This window comes from Lepisosteus platostomus, chromosome 12 (assembly GCF_059453375.1).
Source record: "Lepisosteus platostomus isolate fLepPlt1 chromosome 12, fLepPlt1.hap1, whole genome shotgun sequence".
In the NCBI taxonomy this organism is placed as follows: Eukaryota; Metazoa; Chordata; class Actinopteri; order Semionotiformes; family Lepisosteidae; genus Lepisosteus; species Lepisosteus platostomus.
Genome location: NC_142622.1, coordinates 45,405,286 through 45,430,486, shown reverse-complemented (window position 1 = coordinate 45,430,486; position 25,201 = coordinate 45,405,286). Strand labels below are relative to the sequence as shown.

The 25,201-nt window shown below is 38.1% G+C and overlaps 1 protein-coding gene across 5 annotated transcripts in view; it reads left to right on the top strand.

Moving 5' to 3' along the window:
* Positions 1–25,201, top strand: part of LOC148651651 (triple functional domain protein) — a 145,297-nt gene that overhangs the window by 101,800 nt on the left and 18,296 nt on the right. For 4 of the 5 annotated variants that reach the window (XM_088602280.1, XM_088602283.1, XM_088602281.1 and 1 more), the window contains 19 exons: positions 281–396; positions 1,567–1,689; positions 2,496–2,690; positions 2,799–2,914; positions 3,499–3,565; positions 4,500–4,609; positions 5,006–5,075; positions 5,393–5,482; positions 6,187–6,279; positions 7,092–7,203; positions 7,532–7,722; positions 7,824–7,925; positions 9,493–9,522; positions 9,622–9,761; positions 10,072–10,171; positions 12,423–12,666; positions 20,896–21,188; positions 21,852–22,022; positions 24,965–25,060. In XM_088602280.1, the coding sequence (XP_088458406.1) occupies positions 281–396; positions 1,567–1,689; positions 2,496–2,690; positions 2,799–2,914; positions 3,499–3,565; positions 4,500–4,609; positions 5,006–5,075; positions 5,393–5,482; positions 6,187–6,279; positions 7,092–7,203; positions 7,532–7,722; positions 7,824–7,925; positions 9,493–9,522; positions 9,622–9,761; positions 10,072–10,171; positions 12,423–12,666; positions 20,896–21,188; positions 21,852–22,022; positions 24,965–25,060 (2,459 nt within the window). The remainder of the gene's footprint in view (positions 1–280; positions 397–1,566; positions 1,690–2,495; positions 2,691–2,798; positions 2,915–3,498; positions 3,566–4,499; positions 4,610–5,005; positions 5,076–5,392; positions 5,483–6,186; positions 6,280–7,091; positions 7,204–7,531; positions 7,723–7,823; positions 7,926–9,492; positions 9,523–9,621; positions 9,762–10,071; positions 10,172–12,422; positions 12,667–20,895; positions 21,189–21,851; positions 22,023–24,964; positions 25,061–25,201) is intronic. The other variant, XM_088602282.1, reaches the window with a different exon arrangement.

The following is a 25,201-nucleotide window of genomic DNA, read 5'->3' as shown; positions in this document are numbered from 1 at the left end:
CTCTTAGATATTGAAGCTTAAGAGACTGTGCCGTCTTTAGTGCTTCTTTTTCTATGTGCAGTTTCATATGGCATAGCTGTATCTTGTACTTGTTGCTAGCCTTACGTTCGGTTTCTAAGATACCTCAAAGATATCGTGAGGAAAGATGGGTTAATCCGAGTTATGCAGAGAATGTGTTGAAAGTTTAATTTTGAATTGGGAGAATTGCAACTTCTAAAAAAAGACGATAGTGCATTTCTTTATAGAAGCCTGATGTTGGGCCCTGTGCATTCCCTTGCAGACATCCTGAACGAGCTGCTCCAGAGGGAAAACAGGGTGCTGCACTTCTGGACCATGCGGAAGAGGCGGCTGGACCAGTGTCAGCAGTACGTGGTGTTTGAGCGCAGTGCCAAGCAGGTCAGTACCAGCCACCAGTCCCGGGCTCAGACAAGACTGAATCTTTGTTCCTGCCAGGTCACGCAGTTGCCTTCTTTAATAAAGAAAGATTGTGAAGTTCTTCAATGCAGTGATTTTTATACTGGGACAAAAAGGGTTTGCTTCTGGTAAGACCTTTTTCTTAAGTTTTTATGAATTAAAATTGATTTACAAATGATCCCTTTTATATTGTCAGATACTAATAAATTTGTTGGTTTTCCTTAAACTTCTCTTAAATGGTATCCTCTCTCTTGCTTCACTGAAGTCACTGAATCAGTGGGTCCAGGGAAAGCATCTAATATAAAATTGAATCTGAAGACTGTCTTAAATGTTGATGTCCCCAGTTTATACTCTGTGTAATTTAGCGTTTCATATGAAACATGCTTGTACTGCTGCAGGCTGTGAATCATTTAGGTGATCCTTATCAGCCGTTTTTGGAAATTTTGCAGCAGTTAGGGTGGATATTAGATCCCTGCTGTTGGAACCATTGTAATATTTTTATAAAACCACTGGCATTAAAATATAGGTGTGGCGGTTATGGACAAATGTGGGTAATGTGTGGGGAAGTTACAGGAAATCCTGTTAATGACTTAGAAGAGTTGCAAAGGAGGACAAAAGTGCTTACAAAGTATAGGTTTTTATACATTTATAAAACGTTTAAATTTTAACTGTTTCCATTAGGACTTACAGGATTTTCCTTGACATCTTTAGTTATTTTACCACCAGTTATTTTACACCAGGGTTGTCATTTTGGTTCCTCTGTGTAGATTAATACTTTTCATACTGCGTACATTGATTATTACTTTTATTGACCTGCTGTTCTTTGATAAATTACCGAATTCTGCTAGGCTGCCTAAAAGCTTTAGACTATTATCCCTTCTTTATGGTATCTTTATGGTCAGTTTTTTTAAAAAGAGTTTTTAATATTTGTAATCAAAAGATTTTTGTTCTGTTGCTCCCGGTTTGGCAGTTATCATACCCTCATACCTGTGAGAGTAGGAAGCATACCTCTCATTCTCCTCTGGAGTGTGCACATCTGGAGCTGTGCTTTATTTAAACAGGGTACCTACCTCCTTGGTACCTGCTTGGCCCATTGACCAGCACTACAGGCTCAGCGGCACCCAGCAAGTGACGTCATTTTATTTTTTTCAGGCTTTGGAATGGATCCATGATACTGGGGAGTTTTACTTGTCCACCCACACCTCCACGGGGTCCAGCATACACCACACACAGGAGCTCCTGAAGGAACACGAGGAATTTCAGATTACAGCTAAGGTGAGATAAACTGGCAGAACTACATGCGTTCACCATTTGTATTGTAGTGTCACTGTCTTTGTTTAGGGATGTCCTCTCCAGATATATGGGCTCACACTGTCCACAGCAACAGTAACACCGGGGAAGCATTAGCATGGCATCAAGAGAGACGTTCATATTAGTTATTTTATGATGTACAATAGGAAAATGTAAAAATATTATAAAGGTGGCAACGTGATGCTAGTTTCATATTTTACCTCTTTTAAAAATGCTTTTTTAACCCCAAGCACTTATTTTTCTACTCAAGAATCTAATTGGAAGAACTACAATACAGTATACTCTCAAAAGCGTCAATATTTCTGTCAGATCTGTATTTGTCAAATCTTCTTTAACAGAGCAGTGCAGTGTTTTCTTTGTGTGGAAAGTCACCTGGGTCATAATACTGTTACAAAGATCACCCCATGTTTCTTTTCCTGCCTTTCTTGCATCTGTCAGTTCACAGGAAATTGTTGGTGTCTGTTAAAAGTTTGATATCACATTATTTGATGTAATATTTTAAATTTTCAGATCAAAATTAAAACTAGAAATGGAAAACCTCCTTCCTTTTTTTGTGCTGTTCGTTCTAGTTCTGTCTCTAACAATTATTTTGTGGAAACCAGTATCTTCCCATTCCTAGGATCACATGGTTATGTTTTCGTCTGCACGAAGTGGCTCATGTTTAATCGTGTGGTGTAACAGTTCTCTGTACTTCAGAGCCCCAGCGCTGTGGCATTCGCTTCCCCTGCTAATATCTACCCCCACCCCCCCTCTTTCCATTGTATTGACAGCAAACCAAAGAACGGGTGAAATTGTTGATACAGCTGGCTGATGGCTTTTGTGACAAGGGGCACGCCCATGCAGTGGAAATAAAGAAATGGGTCACAGCGGTGGATAAGAGGTACAGAGACTTTTCCCTCCGTATGGACAAGTATCGCACCTCCCTGGAAAAGGCACTGGGAATATCGTCGGATTCCAACAAATCGGTATGTTGAGGGCTAACAGGGCAGGAGGGAGGGGCGGGAGTGCGGTTCAGGGCCGCCTTTGCCTGAAGAAAGCTCACGTAGCCAGATCCACACCTCTCCCTGTTGCAGAGCAAAGACCTGCAGCTGGATATCATCCCTGCCAGTGCCCCGGGGTCAGAGGTCAAGCTGCGCGATGCTGCCCACGAGCTCAATGAAGAAAGGCGGAAGTCAGCCCGCAGAAAGGAGTATGTCTGTCTTGACCACGTTTTCTTTTTTTTCCCTGCAAGACTTGAGTTGCATAGATTGTGCTGAGCAAGTTTAGAAGACTTGTCAACTTTAGTATCCACAGACACAACACTTAAATATTTTTTTCAGCATCAGGTGTTGCTTTCAGAAACAAACAATCACTTTATTACGCAGACTGATTTTTATTTTAGAATTACATGATGACAGTTGCATTTCTCAGTGTTTCATAACGATTGATTCCATAGTGCCTTTAAGAGGGCTTCAGATTGTGGAAGAGTGGATGGATGTGATTATGCCTGTATACTTCTGTAATATGAGTATTGTTTGTAATGGGAAACCTAACAGTGAGAAGTGGCTCATTGAGTTTATGCTTGATATTTTTAGGTCACATGGCTATAACTTGAGTTATTGCTCTCAAGCTTTCATATCTGTTATAATGAAACTCTGAAGTTCCTTAAATATATTTGGAAACACTTTAATGTTATTGGGATTGTCTGCTCAGCCATGTGCACTAAATATTTTGAAAAGGAAAATATCCGTGTTTGCCTGTGTATCTAATGTTTGCAAACATTTGGCATTTTAGATTCATAATGGCTGAACTTATTCAGACGGAGAAGGCCTATGTCCGAGACCTTCGGGAATGTATGGATGTAAGTCTCACAGTCCAATTTACTAATGGCCCTGGGTACTTGGATTATTTGCATTTTAATGAGTTCCTGCTTGTTTCACTGGTGCAGGACACACTGGGAGTTATGGACCTACAGCCTTTTTAATGTGAAATTCCCTGAGAGAAAGACTTAATTTATGTAACTGGATAAACTTGGGTTTTGAAATGGTTTTAAAGATGTACTTATTATAATGCATAAATATCATTATCATATTTATGTATTCTTATTAATTGTAGTAATGTTATGTCTGAAGTACAAAATGTCAGATTGAACAAAATGTTCAAGTTTAATTATTGAGTTTGAATCAAACAAGAATATGAAATTATCAGGATTGTTTACTCCCTCGGTGATGTGTTTTCAGTTGTTTTTATGAATAGGATAAGATGTTTTTTTATGTATTTTGTCACTTTTGAGCTACATTTTATTCAGTCTCTTTAGCACAGCTGTACAAAATTATAATTTAAGCTTTTGGTGTTTTTTGCAGATTTCTTATTGCAACATTTAGGTTGATTTTATAACTTAAGTATATCATGGAAAATTACTGTAACATAATGGAGGTTTGTTTACGCAACTAAAGGGATTTGTTGATCCGTTTCTGAAAATGTTCATCTGCACTTTTCATCTGCAAATTTGTCTTCTGTAGCGGATATTGCACTGAATTTTGTATGAGCTCTGAATAGAAAACCATAGGCCTACAAACATTTAAAAAAATATTTTACATTTTTCAGTAATTGTCCTGGGGTATTGCTGAATTGCTGATTTAAATGACTGTAACTGTGTTTTTACTCTTAACATTATTACCCATTGTGTGCCTGTTTCCTGGAATGTATTATCCTTCTACTATCAAGAAGAAGTTACTGTTTTTCCCCCATCTCTGGCTTTGTGTATTCATCTGTTGTGCTTCTCCTGGTTCCAGACCTACCTCTGGGAGATGACAAGTGGTGTTGAGGAGATTCCTCCTGGCATTGTTAACAAAGAGCACATCATCTTTGGAAACATGCAGGATCTATATGAATTTCACCACAAGTAAGTGAACAAAGAAAAGTGTTAAAAGAAAGATGTATAAATTCTGAGTTGTTGCCATTACAGTTGGTTTCCCTTGGTCAGAGGCTCTTAATTCTGAGTGTGGGCTCTGGTGTAAAATGGATCAGGAATAGACAAAGTGCATCTGGATTACAGATTATGGGCACACATCTGTTTGAAACCGTTTTTACTACACATGATAAAGAACTGTATTTTAGGTGTACAAATGGTGTTTTAAGTCAGATGAGATACTGTAGGTAGACTAAATACTTTTTGCTCAGTAGCACTATTATTTTAGTGGTGTAGCCTGTGTCTATCAGGTTATTCACCATATACTGCAATTTGCTTTGGCCCTGCTGTTTGTAAAAAAAATATATAATAATTTCTGTTCGGTTCCAGCATTTTCTTGAAAGAGCTGGAGAAATACGAGCAACTGCCAGAAGATGTTGGGCATTGCTTTGTGACTTGGGTAAGTTAGCATGGTCTCTGGACTTTCGGGATAGAGGTGGATGGGTGCAGTCCTTGAGGGCTATGAGGACACGACAGTTGGAGGTTAACCTAACTGCATATTCTTGATATTTTTATTTTGTAATAGAAAATGCACATTTCCTTTTTGGAATTGCTACACATTTTGTTCTATATTTAACAATACTGGTGTGACATTTATGTATCTGTTTAAGTCTGGTGAGTCCGACATTTAATAAGAACGCCTACCATGTTTAATTCCCTGTGAGTTTTGGAACCTTCTTGATTTCTCTGAAGAAATCAAATCTTTTCTCTTCATAGGCTGACAAATTTCAGATGTATGTGACATACTGCAAGAACAAGCCAGACTCAACACAACTCATATTAGACAATGCTGGGCCTTATTTTGATGTGAGTATTGACCAGACATTTACTGTTCAATATAACAGAAGAGTTCAAAGTTCAACCACTTGTTAAACAGTTTGTCAGTTTTGTCAGCACAAAACTTGCTTAGGTTGTGTAAATATAGATTCATTGAATTGTTAATCTTTTATCATTTGTACTGTAATGGATGCCATCCTGTAATGGGTATAGACCCACCTTGTGCCCTGTGTGCTCATGGTGGGCTTCCAATTCCTATGACTGTTAACAGGAATAAGCAGCTTTCTGATGGCAGATTGGTGGAGATTGTGAACATCCATAAGTTTTAAATAACTTGGGAATGTGTGTCACTGGAAAGGTTAATAACTCAGTTTCCATGTTATCAGGTTTTTTCAGTTGTGGTTGTGGATTCAGCATGACATTTGTCATTTTTTCTTTATTCTTCTACATTATCTTTTTTCTTAATATGCGAATTAACACTATAAAACTAGCAAGTTATGATTTAATCAGTACTCTTTTTAATGTATGATCTGGGATATAACATGGTATTTGTGTTGCCATAATCTACTGCTGTAAATTGACTAGTATAAAGAAAGCATATCCAGGTATAGTGAAATACAGCTTTTTTTAACATGTCCCATTTGCTGTTGCTGTATTCTTTACTGAATCCAGACTGTGGTGTTGCTGATCAGTAGACGTGTTTAACTATAGAATTTAATTTGTATTTGTCACAGGAAATCCAACAGCGGCACAGACTGGCAAATTCAATCTCATCGTACCTTATCAAGCCTGTGCAGAGAATAACGAAGTATCAGCTCCTTCTAAAGGTGATTGGGATTTACATTTTTCATTTCTATATTTCTCTAGAATATGGTGGAAACTATAAGAACTGAGGAAAATATAATTTCTAAGAAGCTGGTGACACAAAAATATGACTATTATCCACATTGAATAAAAGTGGTAAAAGCTGAACTGAAGTCAGTTTTAGGTGGCACAAACTAGCACAGTTTATTTTAAACTTGATTGTATCTGTGCCTTTCTGGCCCTATCAGCAAGGACCCGGTAGGGTGGCCTGACCAGTGCCTGTCCCCATGACTGTAGTTGAGATTGGAATTGGAAACACTAACTACTGGAATTACTACTAAAAAATGTTAATTCCAGAACTCCAAGAAGTTACAGGTGTAAGTCTTAGCATTCAGTATCTGAAACGCAGGCTACTTGCCAATACCGATTTGTCAAATATCAGAAATGGGGTTTAATTCACATACATATTGGATTCCTGAAATTGTAAAGCAGTTGAACAAATCCTTGTGGACCCAGAACAACAAGGAATGTTAGATCCTGTTTGTCGTATTAATTCTCTTTTATGAATCCATTGCTTTTGTACTTGGCATATGGGCTGCGGCATGTTTAGTTTAATTAAATATAGAAAATTAGATTGTAATTGTAGAATAGATGCACACTGGGCATCTTATTTTAATTCATCTGCTTTGTCATTTCTGCTCATATGTTTCATCCCTCTGACTTGTTCAAACAGGTTGCACTACATTGTCAGCCCTGTGATGTCAGACTGCAAGAATGTCCTGTGTTTTTGATTGCCTAACATTCTAATGTTACCAAATTTTTTTTCAATTGCTAGGAACTGTTAACCTGTTGTGAGGAAGGTAAAGGTGAGATTAAGGATGGATTAGAAGTCATGCTTAGTGTGCCAAAGAGAGCCAATGATGCCATGCATCTCAGCATGTTGGAAGGTAGGTGCCCATTCTTCCTGCTTGCACGGGATTACCTGGTCAATAAATTCAACGTGTTAAAAGAAATGTTATTGCAAACATCTGAGTTTTTGATATCTTACTTTTTTATCACAGGGAGGTAATTGCATGTATAATCCTGATTGTAATTCTCAGTCCAGTTTTTAACTTCTTTTATCTGATGGATGGCCCTGAGATAAGTGCCAGATATGCTGATTTATTCTCACAATGGAGAATCTCTGAATCTTTGGATGGGACGCTGAGGAATGAGAGAACAGCAGTTCTCATACACCCAGCTCTTATTCCTGAAATTTCCTTGTCTTCCCTGTAGGGTTTGATGAGAACATAGAATCTCAGGGCGAGCTCATTCTCCAGGAGTCATTCCAAGTGTGGGACCCAAAAACTTTGATCCGCAAGGGCAGGGAAAGGCATCTCTTCCTCTTTGAAATGTCCCTGGTCTTCAGCAAAGAAGTTAAAGATTCCAACGGAAGGAGTAAATACATCTATAAAAGCAAGCTGTTTGTGAGTTTTTAATTTTCCGGCACTTTCATTGCACTGCATTACTGATATTCAAGTAAATCTTTCCTTTTTTTAATGTGGAATGTGTTTATTTCTGTCTGTAGACTTCAGAGCTTGGTGTCACAGAGCACGTAGAGGGAGATCCTTGTAAATTTGCTCTGTGGTTGGGACGGACACCCACATCAGACAACAAGATTGTCCTGAAGGTAACAGTACAGAGTCACAGAGCATAAAAAACATCATCTTTAAGCATGTTTTGTTCTGTCATAATGTATTGTCTTGCTTTCTACAAATTCAGCTATATGTCGCACACCCTGTGCTGCACTTTCCGTAATATGCTATAAAAGTTTTTACATTTGAGTTCTTCAGTTGTTTCAACAGTTTATATTAGAAATTGTTGTAAAAATGTTTGTATCTCTGAATTAGCCAGCAAGTGATGGATTAACATGCTGTTCCAGCAGAATTGACTTTAATTAAACCCTTGGTGATGCACTTGATAAATGTATTAGATATGAAAAAATTATGCTTCTAAAGTCTGTTTTTTTTTAAGACATAATTATCTAGTTTCATCTCTAGGTTGTCGAAAAAACTCTGGAAATTTACAGGCATACTTTTTTTAACCATCAATAGTAAAATGTGTTTTCTCCGTATTTAAAATTAGATGTCAGAATAACAAAGCAGAATAGATATAATATTCAAAAGAAACATCTGCATTTGGTCATTCCTCCATCTTTAACAAAGGTTGTTAGAACTTTTGATGCTAATAGAAAATGTCAAACTGACTTCACAATTTCAACCAGTTTATCAAACCAGAACATGCATTATGAGGTATTCGCTTTGTCAACTGCTGGAAAAGCATGTTTCCTGATTTTAAGTAAAGGTAAGGTTTATAGAAGAAAATTAATTTGATGCATTGAGCATTTAATTTGCTTAAAATAATATACACCCAAGTCAGCAGTTTCATTGAAAGTGTTGCGTTGTCATCAAAGCAAAGAATTTTACTAGGGACTTTGGTGAATGCTTTTGGTTAAATTGTCTACTTAAAAGTTACACATGACTTTTCTGACATTCATAACATTCTTGCATTAATTATTAAAAACGACACTTATTTGCTATTCATCAACAGCTTTTTGTTTTATGTCTGAGTCAGTACAAGACGTAGATATTTGATGCCTTATGATTTGAGCATCTGTTCAGTTATTACACTTGTTTGAAAATTAAAAATTGATATCTTAAAAGCCCTAGTCATATTCATGATGAGAGTTAATTGCTCAGTACACAATATGGTGGTTTAATTAAGCAGACAACAGTACTTCCCAACCCTAGCTAGTCTGCAGTTATTGACAGTCTTATGTAACTGCATTTACTATGGATAATTATATATAGTCATAGTGAAAGTGTTCTGCTGTTTTTTATCAAGATGTTGCTTAAGATTTCAACAAAATTGGGCATATATTTGTAGGCAGTGTGTGAAGTATCACAAACACCAGCAGGCTGTTTGTTAAAAGCTTTAAGTCATGCATTTCCAGTTGTCATTCAGTTTTAATGTTATGAATGTTTTAAAACTTTTTTTGGAAAAATTGGGGGGGAGGTGTTTATTGGAACATTTTGGAATGGTTTGCTTTTTCCAAAACGGAACTGAAAACTATCAATTATAATGCATCAAAACATTAGGCTTAAAGCAAGCAGTCTGTCTGTCAGTTATGATGAAACTAATGTAATTATATATGTATCAAAAATAGTGAAATTTTCCATTCTATATTTTAAATTAAGCCAAGTCAGGGATGCAAACATGGAGCTATGGTGAGTATTATAACTATAATTCTAGATCAATTTAGAAAAAGATGATTTTTTTTACCAAAACTTGGCTTAAACATTTAATTCCACTTAACAATTTGTTAGGCCTCCAGCATTGAGAATAAGCAGGATTGGATCAAACACATCAGGGAGGTCATCCAGGAGAGGACAATCCACCTGAAAGGGGCTTTGAAGGAGCCCATCCACATCCCCAAGGCCACCACCACCAAGCAGAAGGGAAGAAGGTATTTACCTTTCGCTTAAAGCTGCACGTATCCCGTAAACGGCACATTAAAACAGACTAATACTTCATACGATGGTGACTCGTCTCACATTCATGTTTTTCTTACACATTGCACTTCAGTTCTTCAAGAATCCTTAAAACACAAATGCCATTAAAACTTAAGAAGCTGGTTTCAGTTAAGCAATCCGCAGAATGGTCAAAGTTAATACCCACGGAATCAACGTTATGGGGTCGAGATCTTAGCTTTTGTTTCACTTAAATCTTTTAAGGGGGTGATTTGATTTCATGTGGTGTGATTTATCGGTTTCCAGAGAGGGGGAAGATCTGGACAGTCAGGGTGATGGCAGTAGTCAGCCCGATACAATCTCCATTGCATCCCGCACATCTCAGAACACCCTGGACAGCGACAAGGTGAGCAGTGGGCTTCCTTCTTCCAGTTTTCACCATTCTGAATACGATAGAGCATCCTTGTCATAACAGTATTTCTTCTTGTGTGGCTATAAATCCTGTTATATTCCAGTTTTCAACAACATACCTTTGCATTGAAGATTATAATAAGCTCTGAAGGCCAGTATGATTCCATCTGAATGTGCATAACTATTTCCAACCCCATTTTCAGGAGAAAAGCTCAATTAAAGAACAAATTGGAAGTTAATATTTAGTTTTTATATGTCAGATCTGTACAAGTGTAAAGTAAAGCCTAAATCCTTAAAGAAGGATTCGTACCCCTTTAAATATATGTAGCCTCACTCCTCCCTCTGTGCACGTTGCTGTTCTCTGTAAAAGACTGTGTGGCAGTAGTGCTACACTTCTCCAGATATCATCTTCAAGACCAGTACTGTTAGGTTAGTGCTGTATTTGAGGATACATGCCTGAAGTGGCTGATGACGGATTAAAAGACTTATCTCTCATGTGCAGAAAGATGGCATTTATTTTTCTAGAAATATAAAAAAGCGAAGGGAATTTCCCTTGTGAAAGCTTTTGAAGCAGTTAGAGTAAGATAATTAAAGCTTTGGCACATTATACACCTTGCTGTTTGAATATTTGAGTTTGAGGCATTTTGGGGGCACTTTACAAATAAGTGTTTGCACAGAAGATGAAGGATTCTAGTCCAGCAAACAGAATGACAACTAAAAGTCTGGGTTGTGCAGCTCAACTGCTGAGCTCTCTGGCGATGCCTCAGTATCAGTGGGTATGTATTCTTCATGTTGAATGTTCTTATTTAACCATTTTGCAATTTATCATGCTTATTTTTATATTTTTTGAAATTGAGTATTTGACCACGTTAGGTATTTACAACTTATAAATGGCAAAACAATGGCTTTGTATTTCCGTAGCTTTGATTTTTCAAAACATAATAATGAAGGAACCACTTCTGAAAGCAGTGCCTTTGATTAAATGTCAAATTCAGGTGCAATTATGTTTAGTTCTGTTCTCCTTAGTGTTTTTGTTTCTGTTCAGGCAGGAACTTGGTGAGAATTTTTTTTCTCATGAAAAGCAACTTAGTAATGTTTGGAGACCAGCGAGTGTATGCTACAGTATATACCCAACTGCAGAATGAGATATCTTAATGTTCTGTTAAATTAGATTATGCAGATGCATTTAACATGCTAGATAATATAAATCTGGAATAATCATTTTAATGTTATTTGAGCATCTTAAGCTCAAAACACAAGTTGAGATTTTAGTCACACAGGCAAATAGCTGTCGATTAACGGTTTTATTTAGTGTTTTTTCCACAATAGATGTGTGCTTAAGTGATAAATGTCAGTTAAACTTCTAACATTCTGTAACATAAATATATTTGTGTCCATAAACTGCAGTTAATCTTGGCTTCTCTCAATAACCATTAAGGGTAAAAAGTGTACCAATTTTGGTATGCTAATATTAAAATATAACCAAGATTAAAATGCCATGACAACCTGCCTGTCTAGTATCCAGCTGTTTCTTCTGACACGATCCAAGGAGTGTGACTGACATAAGGGTAATTTGCTTTTGTGCCTCGCAATGTTCAACTGATTAAAACAAGTCTGTCAGCAGGGAGCTGGGATAATTCACTATCACATCTTTTACTGCAATATTTTAGATAACTTCCAAGCCTAAGGTTGAGCCAGGGACCATAATTTAAGAATTTTAGAGTCAGGACTCTAAAGCAGATGAAGCAGTTCCTACATCTGTTGTTTTTCTTTTTTAACTGGTTGTTTGCACAGAGATGACCTTAAGCCTCCAGATGTTTGACTTTTTTTTGTTTCGTTTAAAATAACATTCAGTTTATTTAGCCCTTATATTGCTTTGTGGCGTTAATGTAGTCTTTCTGTGGTACATGAAAAAATCAATACAAATTTGTTCTATACCAGTGGGATACTGTATGAAAAATCCGACCTCAGGAGACCCTTTGCGACATGGGAGTCTTGGCAGCCCGTTGTGCTAAGAAAGATGCATCATACAGGGGTCATGTTTTCAGTAGAAGACCTGGTCGACAGCGGCAGCACATTATTGCTAGACAGGGAAACGGTGAGGTTATAAAGCAGAACAAGCAGGTTCCTTGAAGACTGTTATTTACAAAGAAGAGCACTGCAGAAATGTTGCAGGTACCTCATGTTGTTCACGACCAGAATTATGGAACGGCCACTTTAATTATTTTATTTTTCTTTCCCCCAAGCTGTCTGGTGGCTGTGAGCTGACGGTGGTGATCCACGACTTCGTGGCGAGTAACGGCAACGAGCTGACTGTCCGGCGGGGCCAGACTGTGGAGGTCCTGGAGAGGCCCCATGACAAGCCAGACTGGTGCCTGGTGAGGACCACGGACCGCTCGCCGGCCGCGGAAGGCCTGGTGCCCTGCAGCACGCTCTGCATTGCTCATTCACGCAGTAGCATGGAGATGGAGGGCATCTTCAATCACAAAGGTAGGGCCGCAGACCGTTTTGTGATGTATAAGCTGGCAAAGCATGTGTTGTCCTTGTCTTTGAAGACGAGTAAAACTTCGTGTGACATGAAAACGGCTTGCTACAACACAATTCGAATGGAGGGATTTGCTTCTCTGTCTAATTAATCATGGCAACAGTTTGGTCTTGATCCACATACTTCCAGCTTTTGTTTCCTGTGTGCTCTAATAAACGCCTTTGCCAAAGAGTAAGACTGAAACGCACAATGTAATTTAGGAATATGTCAGTTTAATTTAAGCCAGAGAGTTAGTTTCAGCCGGTTTTTGGAATGCACAGGAATGCAGTAGAAGGTTTTAGTGAAGATCTTTGTGAAGGAAGGAGGAAGAGCAGTCACAGCTGTTTCCTATTTAACTGGATACAGGAGAAAGATGGCCTTTTGGGTGTATTTATGTTCTCTGATAAATTTCACTCTGGGTCAGCGGTCCAACAGAATAAGGTTACGATTTTCTTCAAGGGCTTAAATTTACTCACTTTAGGGCCGTGAATGAAAACTGGGTTCTCCGAGTTAACATGATCAATATAACGGTCTTGTTACATTCCCTGACCCTGCGCTCCCTTCCACTGATGCCAGATAAGGGGCTCTGATATTTAATAGGCTTATATTGTTGCCAGGTACCTTTTCCACAGAGCAGAAAAGTCCTGAGAATGTAATGTGCTCGTTTCCATGGCAATATAAATAAAGAAACAACGACCCTCTTTCTTTGTCTGCTTGGGAGAGCAGCATCATTGTTTGCTTTCTCATTCTGGCTCTTATGACTGATTTCTTCTGAAGCAATTATTTTAATTACTACCAAAACCAAGACAATGAAATTAGTATTTCAGGATGCATTTTGTAATCTAGTATTTTAGAAGTATCCCTTTGGGAGTGGAACTTTTTTTAAATTTGTTTTGTTATTATTGTGTGATTTTCTGCACTTCAGACTGAACAGGTTACTGCAGGGTATTTAAACAAAAAAATATTAATAACCAATTACCTACATATCCTGTGTTCAGTGTTTTGTCTTCGTGGCTGACCTCTGGAAAACTTGTTTTACTATGTAAGAATGTTCGTTTTTGATTGGTGCCTGAAGGTTGCAAACGGCCGACCGAATTGTTAAATTCACAAATTTTGAATGCTATTTTAAGCGAATAATTCCTTTTTGTGCAGAAAATGCTTTGCATGCTAAAGTAAATGCAGGATCAAAATATAGGAAACTACTCTAAAGTATATTTCCAAAAATTCTGGCAACAGAAAAGGTATCTCTATCCTTATTTCGGTTGGTCTGTAGTTTGTGGTTTGCGTCATGAAGAGTGTCCTGAGGTTAGCCACGGTTACCTGGGTAGTGTTACTTGCTTTTTCACAGATGTGCTTTCTGACATACAGCTGTGGTGTGTCAGATGTTTGGCACTCACTGCATAAAAAAAAACACGTGCTTCATGTACAGGGACATTCCTAGCCATGTTTATCTGTTCTTTGTTTCAAGCATATCATTTTTAGTAGTTTAGTTGAAATATATAGATTAGAAAATGCAATTTATACTGTTTATATATTTTTTTCCTTAGGCATTTTAACAAAGTCTGTGAGTACTAAATAAAAGTTTATAACCAGTTCTTCCGGAACACTGAGTAAGGACTTCAGAATTGGGTTTAGTCATCAAAGGATTATGTCTAAGCCTCTTGCGTTTATTGTGGTTTGACTGGCACTATGGGCAGCCCATTGTGCTGAGTTCATGTCTTAGGAGGACTGCTGTTCCATACTTGACATCAGGAGTCATTTCATTTCCCCTCAAGTATAAACGACTCAAAAGAAAATGATCATTAAGTGCTGTTGAACTTCTGAAATTCTAAATCTTCCACCACACTGTGCAAGAGGGAAGTATTCCTGAGTTCCCTTATTGTGCTAGTGCTCATCTGTTTTGCTTCTGAGTTTATGCTTAGATTTTTCGTGACTGAACAGTTTTCAATTGTGAATGTGACTGAGTTTACAGACTGAAATCTGATGTGACTCAGATTACAAAAAGTGGGTCTTTTGTAACTTAGTCCACTTGCCCAGAGATAGATGGCGGAGAGTTTTTACAATAGTGACCACTGGCAGTCTTATATCTGTCTAAAATCATTGCATTGGATTTCCCATATTGAAAAGGAGCTCTATGCAGCATACACTATTATTTTTTAATAAAAATGTGACACTAACAGGTCTCTTTAAATGTAGTTTTGTTTGAAGTTTCTCTTGGAATGCTTGTATTTACTTGTTTGTGTACTGCTCTGTTTACATTCTACACTGTAAGAACTGGTTTTGGACAGTGTTTCCCCTGGGAATATGGCACATCAGAACAGATTCCTTTGTCAGGGGTGTCTGGGAGGGGGAAAGTGATGGAAAATTCAATCGCACTTCAGAAGTGAGCCTCTCCCTTTGACTGCTACCTAACCCGCCTGAGGAAGGGAAATCATGATGTGATTAAAACTTTTAGTGCTTTATGAGGGAGCAGCCTACCTTTAATAATAGAGGAGGAACCAAAGGCACTTTAAACACTTTTTACCATGTTGGTAATGTAAATGTAAGTCTCTGAATGCATAGTTTCCATAAGTTTTCCATCCAAAATGAGCGGTACTTCTACTGCATGCATTACGGTAATGTGCTATTCCTGTTTCCAAAATGCTGCTAGTGGGAGGCAGGACCCTACAGCAGTGCTCACAGAAACTAAGTGAGGGGAGCATCCCTGGTTCAGAGTCAGCAGACTTACAACAGGAGTTAAGACGTGCTCTGCCAAAGTCTGCCTCTGGTGTTCTCTGTAAACATTTTCAATTTACTCCTTATTGGATGTGCTTGACTTTACTGGGACGTTGTTCTTTTTTGAGGCATTAGACTTAAGCAAGCTTGAAGGGGTGTGCTCACAATGCTCTAAAGTCTGAACATTGCTCATGGCTCATGGAATACAGCGGACACTTGATCTTAACTCTGCCTACCCTGCCTTAACTCTGATGATATGAATTCATCTACCAGACACACAAACTGCAAGTTCTGGATTCTTGATCTTGGTATGTGTGGGGAAAATAATGCATGATATAATTGTTGTCAATAATTTATTTTATTCCTGCTTTTGGTCTTTGAATTATAGGCTGATAAAATATTCTTCCAGTTTTGTTTGCTTGGATCTCATTGCATTTTTAAGTTTCCTATGTATTTTTAATATTTTGAATTAACTTTGTTCAGCAAAGTATTGGGAGCCAGTAGGGAAGCTCAGAAAAAAAAAAGCTTTGTATCAAGGAGTTAGTTGAAGCTACATAGTAACTTCAATAGAGGAGACAGAATCTTTTGTGTTAGTGCTTTTTATAACAATGATAAAAGCGTGTGTGCTTAAAACAATCTGAAAATTTTATCTATGTACCTATTAGGAGTTTGTAATTTTAATTTGATAAAATCAAATTATTCGATTCTTTCACATTATTATTCACATTATTTCACACGTCATACTCCCAGGTTAATGTACTGAAGATTTGATTAACCCAAACACTCCCACACAAACAATTTTTTTTCACATAGTCTTTTCAAGAAAGCCTACTCTCTGCAATTCCTGTCGTTTCTTACTATGCTTGCAGACCAGCAGATGTAGTTAAGAAAATATTTCTCGTTCAAAGTATTGAACAATACTGAATAGATAATACGCTTCTGATTTCTTCTAGAATACAAAGAAAATTCCCTACATTCTTTGGTTGTGACTCAGTTTAAATGAGTGTCCAGTGAAATGCCCATTATTCTTCTGTACCAAGTGCACTAAAAGCATCCTTAATGTCCCGTTCAGCTATCTAAGGTGTCTTCAATGCTCTGCTGACTTGAAATAATTAAAATAAGGGCAACAGCTCAGTTTTATTAAAAAATCAATTTCAAGGAGCTCTGCATTAGCCTCATCAAAGCTATACATTTTTTTCTTCTCATCCATTCATTTTAACTTACCAAGCGATTTCTCTGACTTGAAAGATGTAAAGCATCACTTTTCAACTTTTTATCATATGCATTTTTACACCTGTAACACCTTAAAACAGGAATTGGTTTTGACTGTCCTTTACTATCTGCAAGTATACTTATTTTGTGCAGTTATTATATTTTTTTCTGTTGACTTGAGTGTTATCAAAGTATTGATACAAAATCAAAAATACAATTTATAAGTGCAGAGATTAGAATATTTATAATTATTATGGTATATATGGTAATCAGAACGTTTCAGTAGGGAATTGAACAGTTGTCTAATTGTAAAAAAATATATATTAATTTGTATGGAGGACTTGTTCATTTGCTGTTTGATCCAACTGTAAACCTTTATAGAGTATGTAATAGGAGATTAGAGCAAAGAGTTACATTCCATTGTGATGCTAAAACATACATTTGTAATTGTGTTTGTCCCTTGCTAACTTAAAAGTTTTTAGTTTATAAGAGTACATGTGCAAAAGCAAACTTTTGTAGACATTCCAGCTCATTTGCTGTAAGTAGAAACAGCACTTCTAATTTCTTTTAAAAAAAAATCTCATCCCACTGAAACTTACTGGAACACACAGATTGAACACATCTAATTCAATTAGCTCAGCAATTAGGGAGCAGGCATTTCAGATGTCTGTAAGTTGCTGTAAAATTGAGCTGTTTTGTGTAAAAAGGCATCTTCAGAAATATAGACGATATATATGCACGGGGAAAAAAACATTTTACTTTTTTTTCTTAATACAAAATTCCCTTTACATTTTGAGAATAAGTAATACTTTCCTGAGCTTCTGTGACCATGTGGTCGGTTTTCAGAAATTCAAGACAACTAAAGATAAAATGGGGTTAAAGTATTTCTCAGCATGTTCCTGTCTAATATGGAATTATCTCCAGATGTCTTTGGACCCCACTTTGGGAGGTTAACAGTCCCTGCTGTACTTAATGTGTGCTGCGATATGCTCTTTGCAGCTGGTCAGTCATGCCTTGAATGCGTCCACTGGGTCGTGATTTCTTGTCTGCCCTTTCTTGTGGTTGGAAGTCAGCCAGCTGCATTAATCACATTTCTGCTGCAAATAAGGCAAATTAATTATTAATGATAATAAAAAATATACATTCACTGGCTCTTAAGTAAATCTAAAATCCCACTTTTACAAAAAACACTAGGTGGTATTGTTGGTGTGTCAGAGTAAATTTCATTTTTTTCTGTAGCCTAATGTAACCTGCTCTGTTTAAGTATTAATAATGCATTTAATCACACATGAGACTGTAATTGATCTGTGTGGAATTTTTCAGGCACCTTTAGCTGTCAGCCATTATGGTAATGACCTCTTTTCTCTTAATGCTGGGAATGTCTGTGCTGTGAAATGGATAGTTGGAGCCGATGTCATGCCACTCACAGAGGGCCTATGTTAGCTGACACTGAAGCACTGCTTAGTGTAAGGTTAGTACTTCAGGGACAAGGAAACTAAAGTTGCACCTCGCTCTGGGCCCATATGGAGGGATTTTAACTGGACAGGAAGGTGGTTTACTTGCACAGCAATCCCAACGTGTTGATCTGTTCCTTCAGCATTGGACACCAGCCAGTGTTTATCTTTTCCCAGCCTCCTTGCTTTAACTGGTTCTAGCTTGTCTTGTTAAATAACACTCGAATTACAGGGCTTTTTCAGCAGAGCAGTATCTCTTGGCAAGCTGCATTTCTGCAGCTTCTCACCTCCTCACTTGGCAGCCTGCAGTGTGAATCGCCAAGAAGGAGCACGAGGCAGGCTTTCTCCCCAGCTGACCACATTACCGTTTTCCCTTAAGATAAATGCAAATTTCTTTTTTGTGTGCTTTGAATCTAAGCGGTGTAATTGCAAAGTAATTCATAATATAATAAATGTTGTATAAGCAAAAATTACAGATTTAATGTGAAACCATCATAAAGGAGTCACCTACACAGTGTAAGATATTCTTGTATAAAGTGTTTTCTTTACACCTCAGTAAGCTTGGGACTTCTATTGCGGATGTACAAATGAAGGTAGCAACTGCCAATGGAAAACTCAGGATGTTTATCCAAATTTGAACATTTTGGAAGAAAACTTTGTATTAAGTATTTGGATTTAAGGTACTGCTACAGCGCTACACAAAACCTTTTTGTTTGTGTGGATGGGATTGGATCTGTTTTCAGACGAGCCACAGGTGGGATGAAAATCCCTTTTGCCACTTTCTCCACTCACCATTAGCCTCATTCACTTAGCCTCATTCCTGGAGAAACATTCTTAAAGCAGATTTTTCAGGCTTAAGTTGTCATTTTAACAGTCTTGTTTTTTTATGAACCAGAAACTATCATAATAAAGATGACACTTTTTCTTCTTAACCAGCAAAAGAGTAATGTTAGAACAAAATAAGAGCTGCATACTTTATTAAATCTTCTCTAGATCCAAATCTTGGCTAAAACAAGTCAGAAATGGCAAAAATCCACCAGAGAATAGATGCCAGAGACCAGAGAATCTGACAGCAGTGACTGTAATTTTAATCTTTATTCCTTTCCACATCTAACACCTCTTTCCCTGCTCTTCAAGCTGTGATAACAGCAGGGTCTATACACATTGCAAAGCTACCGTCTTGAATTGTCCCAGTTGTACAGTGGACTCTGTGTGAACTGTGACTTCATCATGGGACAGACTCATTAGGGGAGCAGCAGACTGAGATCATCTGACTTGATGTAGTTTGGTTCATGGAACAGTGGTTTAAAATGGGTTGTGGTTTTGATTAGAGAAGGGGCACCAGCTGCAAAAACAGTGGATCATTCAATTCAGTACATTTGTAGTAGAAGCTACACAAACACTGAAACAACAGAATTCTTGGCCACACATTGCTCTAAATATGGAGGTTTGGGGGCTAAAAGAGGTTCTGTAGCTCCAAAGGAGACAGTTGTTCTTTTTCTGACGCTGTTGGTCTTTTAAACTTAGTTAACAAATAATTTAAAAATAAAGTACAGTGGTTTTCTTTCTTGGTAACCAATACAAGTGCAAATTTATTTACAGCCAGCGCTAGTGTTCCTGACAGAACACTTTTCTCTACCCCGTTAGCTGGGTGCTTGCTTTTCTTTGCTCTCTGATCAGCGAAAGCTTCTGTCTCTCCTCTAATCTCTAATCCCATTAGACTAAATTTCTTCCAATCCGTAATCCAGCCACTTATGGTCTTCTGCGAGACTCTGATGAACTACACTTCAAATCATTAAAAAAAATACTTTGATTTGTGGGATGGAAAGATTTAATTCTTTAATTAATACTGAAGTTAAATGTGATTTTAGAAGAACAAGAATGTGTAAAATAGAGCAGATGTACAGATGACAGTGCTGTTGTGTAAATTTATGGGGTAATCTAGGGATATTCTCTGTTGGCAACTAAAAATTAGATTCATTCCAAATTTGATAGCAAATTTTAAAAAACGTTATTGTAAGTGTAATTGAAAGGAACAATTCTGTAAATGCATATGTTAAATACATGATATACTGCCTTCAAAGAGATTCAGAGGAATGGGAGAATAGAAGGTGAGGGAAAGCACTGGTATTTCTGAGATGGAAGATATTTTTAATTAACTACCTTCACCACTTCCTTCGAGTGCCTTAGGGTCCTGCGTGAGCAGCTCCTGGCTTGTGTGGTGGAGGCAGGTTGACCTGCATTGACATGGGAAACTTGAGGAGATTCCTAAGGGAGCTGTCAGCGTGGAGTCAGTCTGACCTCTGACAGCCCACAGCTGGTTCCCCTGCACGCATTCCTCCGTCCAGCGACTGGCCAGGCCTCGTCCCCCATCCCACTGATAGATCAAAGAGCAAGGAGCAGAGAGCGTGGGCCTAAAAGTAGCTCAATAGCAGCCTGGTTGCGGAGAGTATTTTCTGAAAGCTTTTCCATAATTCATTACCTTGTAGCCAGCGTTTTGGGTCCTGCGTGCTATGTTTTTAAACTGATTTTTTCTTCTTAAAAGATTTTAGAAAACTCTTGGTTTTAAAACCAATTTTAAATCAAGCTGAACATTAAAACCTCTTGTCAGAGGGAAAAAAACTTCTTTAAAATGAAGGACTCAATGATTTACATTCAAATGTTACACAGATTTGTGCGTTTGCCTCAAAATATTCATGTGTATTATAATTAGCGATAATCTCTATGGGGGGGGGGGGCTTGGTGGTGTGCATGTTGGCCAGCCGTCAAGGGGGCGTCTTCATTTCATACGCGGCGTCCATCTTGTTTCTCCAGATTCGCTGTCAGTGTCCAGCAATGACGCCAGCCCCCCCGCCTCTGGCGGCTCGCTGCAGCCCCATGGGATCGTCTCCCAGAGCTCCCCGGGCCCCAAGCGGCCCGGCAACACCCTGCGGAAGTGGCTCACCAGCCCTGTGCGCCGGCTCAGCAGCGGCAAGGCCGACGGCCACGTGAAGAAACTCGCCCACAAGCACAAGAAGAGCCGGGACGTGCGGAAGAGTGCCGACGCTGGCTCCCAGAAGGACTCGGACGACAGCGCTGCGACTCCGCAAGACGAGACCGTGGAGGAGGTCAGTGCCGAAGTCCTTCCCTTCAAACCGGCCGAAGCGAGTGTGAACCTCGGAGCATGATTCATGGGGATGTCCGATATGATTCCCAGTAGCAGAATTAAAAATTAACCACAATCCCCCTTTCCCCATAGATTTATGTCCATTTTCAAGAAAACAGTTACTTTTTATCTAGAACCGTTCATGGTTGTTCTTGGAGATTCGTTCATTTCTGAATAATTTTTATCCTAAGCTCTAGAGTTTTTGGTCCGTGATTGCTTACTAATGACTTACTAATTCATTAAACGGCGGACTTTAGCTTTTGTGCTGCCCTGTCTAACAAATTAGCTCCTTTGAGCTATGGTAAGATTTTATATTTTACAATCTAAAGAAGAATTTCAGAACTTCAGTAAATGAACAGACCGAAGATCAAAAGGCGCGATGATCACTTTCTTGACATTGGCAATAGTGAGACCAACACAATTACAGCAGTGCCAAGTCCTGGAAAAGGTATTTAAATCCAGGCTGCAAGACTGGACTTGCATCCAGTGATTAACTTTAATGCTTTCCAGACAGGAAACCGAGCTTAATTAAATGTAACAAATTGACTTAACAGATTTTTTTCCCCTTTCATGTTATCCGTTGGGGAAGCAAAGGGATGATGGCTGTTTTTACGGTTTGTTTCAGAGAGTTAGAAATGAGGGGCTCAGTAGTGGCACGCTGTCCAAGTCTTCGTCCTCAGGGATGCAGAGCTGTGGAGAAGAGGAGGGAGAGGAGGGGGCGGACTCTGTCCCTCTGCCCCCACCAATGGCCATTCAGCAGCACAGCCTCCTGCAGCCTGACTCTCAGGATGACAAGGTGCGAGGCACTCAAGAACTGTTCTCTACATGCATATATTTCCACTCGGTTTAGACAAATTATTAATGCGTTGCTTATTGCTAATGTGTCGGTTAATATTGTTTAGCTTAAAATGTGCTGTGAAGATGTTTGAGAAACTAGGAAACAAATTCCTTTAAGAAAACATTATTTTAACGAAAGAAGCAGTGTGAACAGTGTTTATCGTAAGAATTTCATGTAAAAAGTCAAATGATTCAGGAAGTTTTAGTCTGTAGGACTGAATTCTTGTTACTCTGATTTGCTGAAAGAGAGACACTTTTATCAAAATATTACCAGGAGAGACGTTTGAGACACCAAAGCCAGTGCTCACTGGTTTTGGTTAAATAACTGTTTATTTTTTTGTGGCAAAGAATAAAGGTTAAAGCATTGGTAATAAAATTGGACAGTTGGAAACCAAACCTTTATTTTCTAGATTGTAAACCAATTGGAAATTGGTAAAATTCATTAAATTGGAAATAGTTTGCTACTAAAATGTTTAAGAAGTCTTTTTAAATGCATCCACTTCTCATAATTGCTGTGCTGATTCTGCAATATTAAATGTCTTTACATTTCTTTAAATTAGATTATAAAATTATTTTGCCTAATGTTGCTTATAACTCCCATTTCTAAAATATCAGTTGAATAAAATATTCACGCATAAGAAAATCATCCTGAACACATTTGCAGGGTGCACAGATCTTAATTCCAGGTAGAAATACACTCAGATGTGGGACTATAGGAAACCCTCACGCGCTGTGTTTAGAGGAAAACTAAGATCACAATTCTCTCTGAAGGAAATCTAACATTCCAGCACAGAAATATCAGATGACAGGATATTCTCTCTGTCAATAAGATTTCAGAGTTACTGAGTACCGAATTAGGGGATTTTCCCTTAAGGCTCTTCGTCACGTAGCAATTTAACAGTGCTTTTTAATGACTTCACAAAAACAGGATAATTGTTTTAGTATACAAATATTTTGTCTGCATTATTAAGCATTAGGTAAAGATCAAGAGGAAGGCCCTTTGATTTAAGCCCACTTGAAACAAAAGTGTAGTCAGCTAAAACAAGCCGTTCTTTATCTCCCTCCTAAACAGAAATGTTTACACACACATTTAAAGTTGTGTGGCCTCATAACATCTAAAAAAAAAGGTTACGTTTTTTTAGGAACTCTGAACATTTTTGCAGCGCAAGAGTGCCAGAAGGCCCTTTTTTGTTCTGCCACTTTCCTGTTCTTGAATAAAGAAGGCTAATACCATGGCACTAAGCACATATACAGGTGATGGACCCTCTGCATTTCCCTTAATGTCAAGTAACAAAGTCTCCTGTTCTGCGACTTTAAACAGTTTTTCACTTAGTCTGTTCACTCCGTAATCTGTTCACAGTGAGTACCGTGTATTATGATTTGGAAGTTGTAAGCAACAAATTAAATGGGGTAACTAGTTATCCTGAAGTCAAGTCTTTCTCTGAAACTAATTTCTTTGTTTTCTCTTTTTTCATAACTGTTGTTTACACCAGCATTACGTTGATTTATGTTCTGTCTCTGTTTTATCTCAGTTCCCATATCTTTCCATTTAGATTGTCCCTCTCTTCATGCTGCTCCTCTTGGTTTCAAGACCTTTTGCCCTCAGTAATATTTTAACTGTTCCTGCCTTCCCACCTACAGTACTTTCCTCCCTTTAGCCCATTTCTTACATTTTTTTTTTTTTTTTCTTATTTGGTTCCCAATAAAATGATCCCTTTCTGTGGTGACTTGTAAGGTTTGAATGAGCCGTTTCACTTAGAGACGCATATACCCCTTTCTGTTAATGGTAGATGTTCTTGTTCAACCCTCCTGCAAACACGTTTGACGAGATTGTTGCCTGAAAAGTCCCCGTCTGATACAGTTTCTGAGTATTTCATGGCACATGGAATGTGCTACAAAATCATGTGCCTGTCAATTACTCTGATGCTTGGTACCTCCCCTACCTACCCAAGGTCCTTTGCTGTTGACTGCCATTACCCATGCTAGCTTTTAATTGGCATCAAATAGCTGGCGAGGCCAGAGACCACCTATAATCGGCACTTATTTGGAATGTCTGGAAGGCACAGCAATGGTGAGCTTTTCTGCAAATTAGCGTATTGCTGCATATTTAAATGGACTGTGAAAATAAGTACACACCTAATGAAATAATTTAAAAATTAAAGGCGAGTTTTAATTAAATATTAAGACTTATGTTTATAAACCTTGTTTATACTTATAGAAAACTTTTATAAACTTTGTTTTCCTTCTTTGGACGTTTATATTGACCTTACTGTATATTTATAAACTGACATTTATAAATAAACACAATCCCTTATAACTGGCAGCTTATTCAGAAATATCTTGGTTTAAAAAATATTTGGAGTTTATTAAGTTAATAGGTTATATATTGGAAAGTAAAAATGAAAGTATTTGCATTTAAGAAGAAAATCATGTACCGTAGCAATACTCAATGTGTCCTTCGCTAGGTTACTAAAGATCATTCTTCTATTAAGTGATGTTCATCGAAGCCCAGGATTTGCTTTTTAAATCCACGTACTTTTGCAATTTATATTCAGAGATTCTGTAGACTTCTCCTACATCAGAGGTATTTTTGGTGTTGTTCCAATTTATAATTCAGGATCTGTAATATTAATTTGTGTCATCAGAGCAATGATACAAGCACAACTACCCCAGTTGTGACTGGGCTGTTTTCTCTGGCATTCTTAGCTTTCCCTTTCCGTTTTCTCTTTTTCTTTGAATATATCTGCTTTTCAGTGATTTGAAATGTGCCTGAAATTTCTTACAGCCTACCTCACAGACAGTACCTTTAAAGTAAATTCTTCATTTTAGTAAATGGGTTTCTCTGACAGAAGTGCACAGATCAATTTAACGAGCACTCCTCTCCTTCTGCTCTCTATGTAGACGTCCTCCCGGCTCTCGGTTCGACCCACTAGCTCAGAGACCCCAAGTGCTGCAGAGCTGGTCAGCGCCATAGAGGAGCTTGTGAAGAGCAAGATGGTGAGAATACGTGTGGTGCCCTGTTTTGACTCGGTGTTCTTTCTGAAAAAGAAAAAAGGTGTTGTTTCTGACGACTAAACCTCTGCATCGCCTATTTCTTTACACTTTTAAATATTGTCATTTCTTACACACACGCATGCT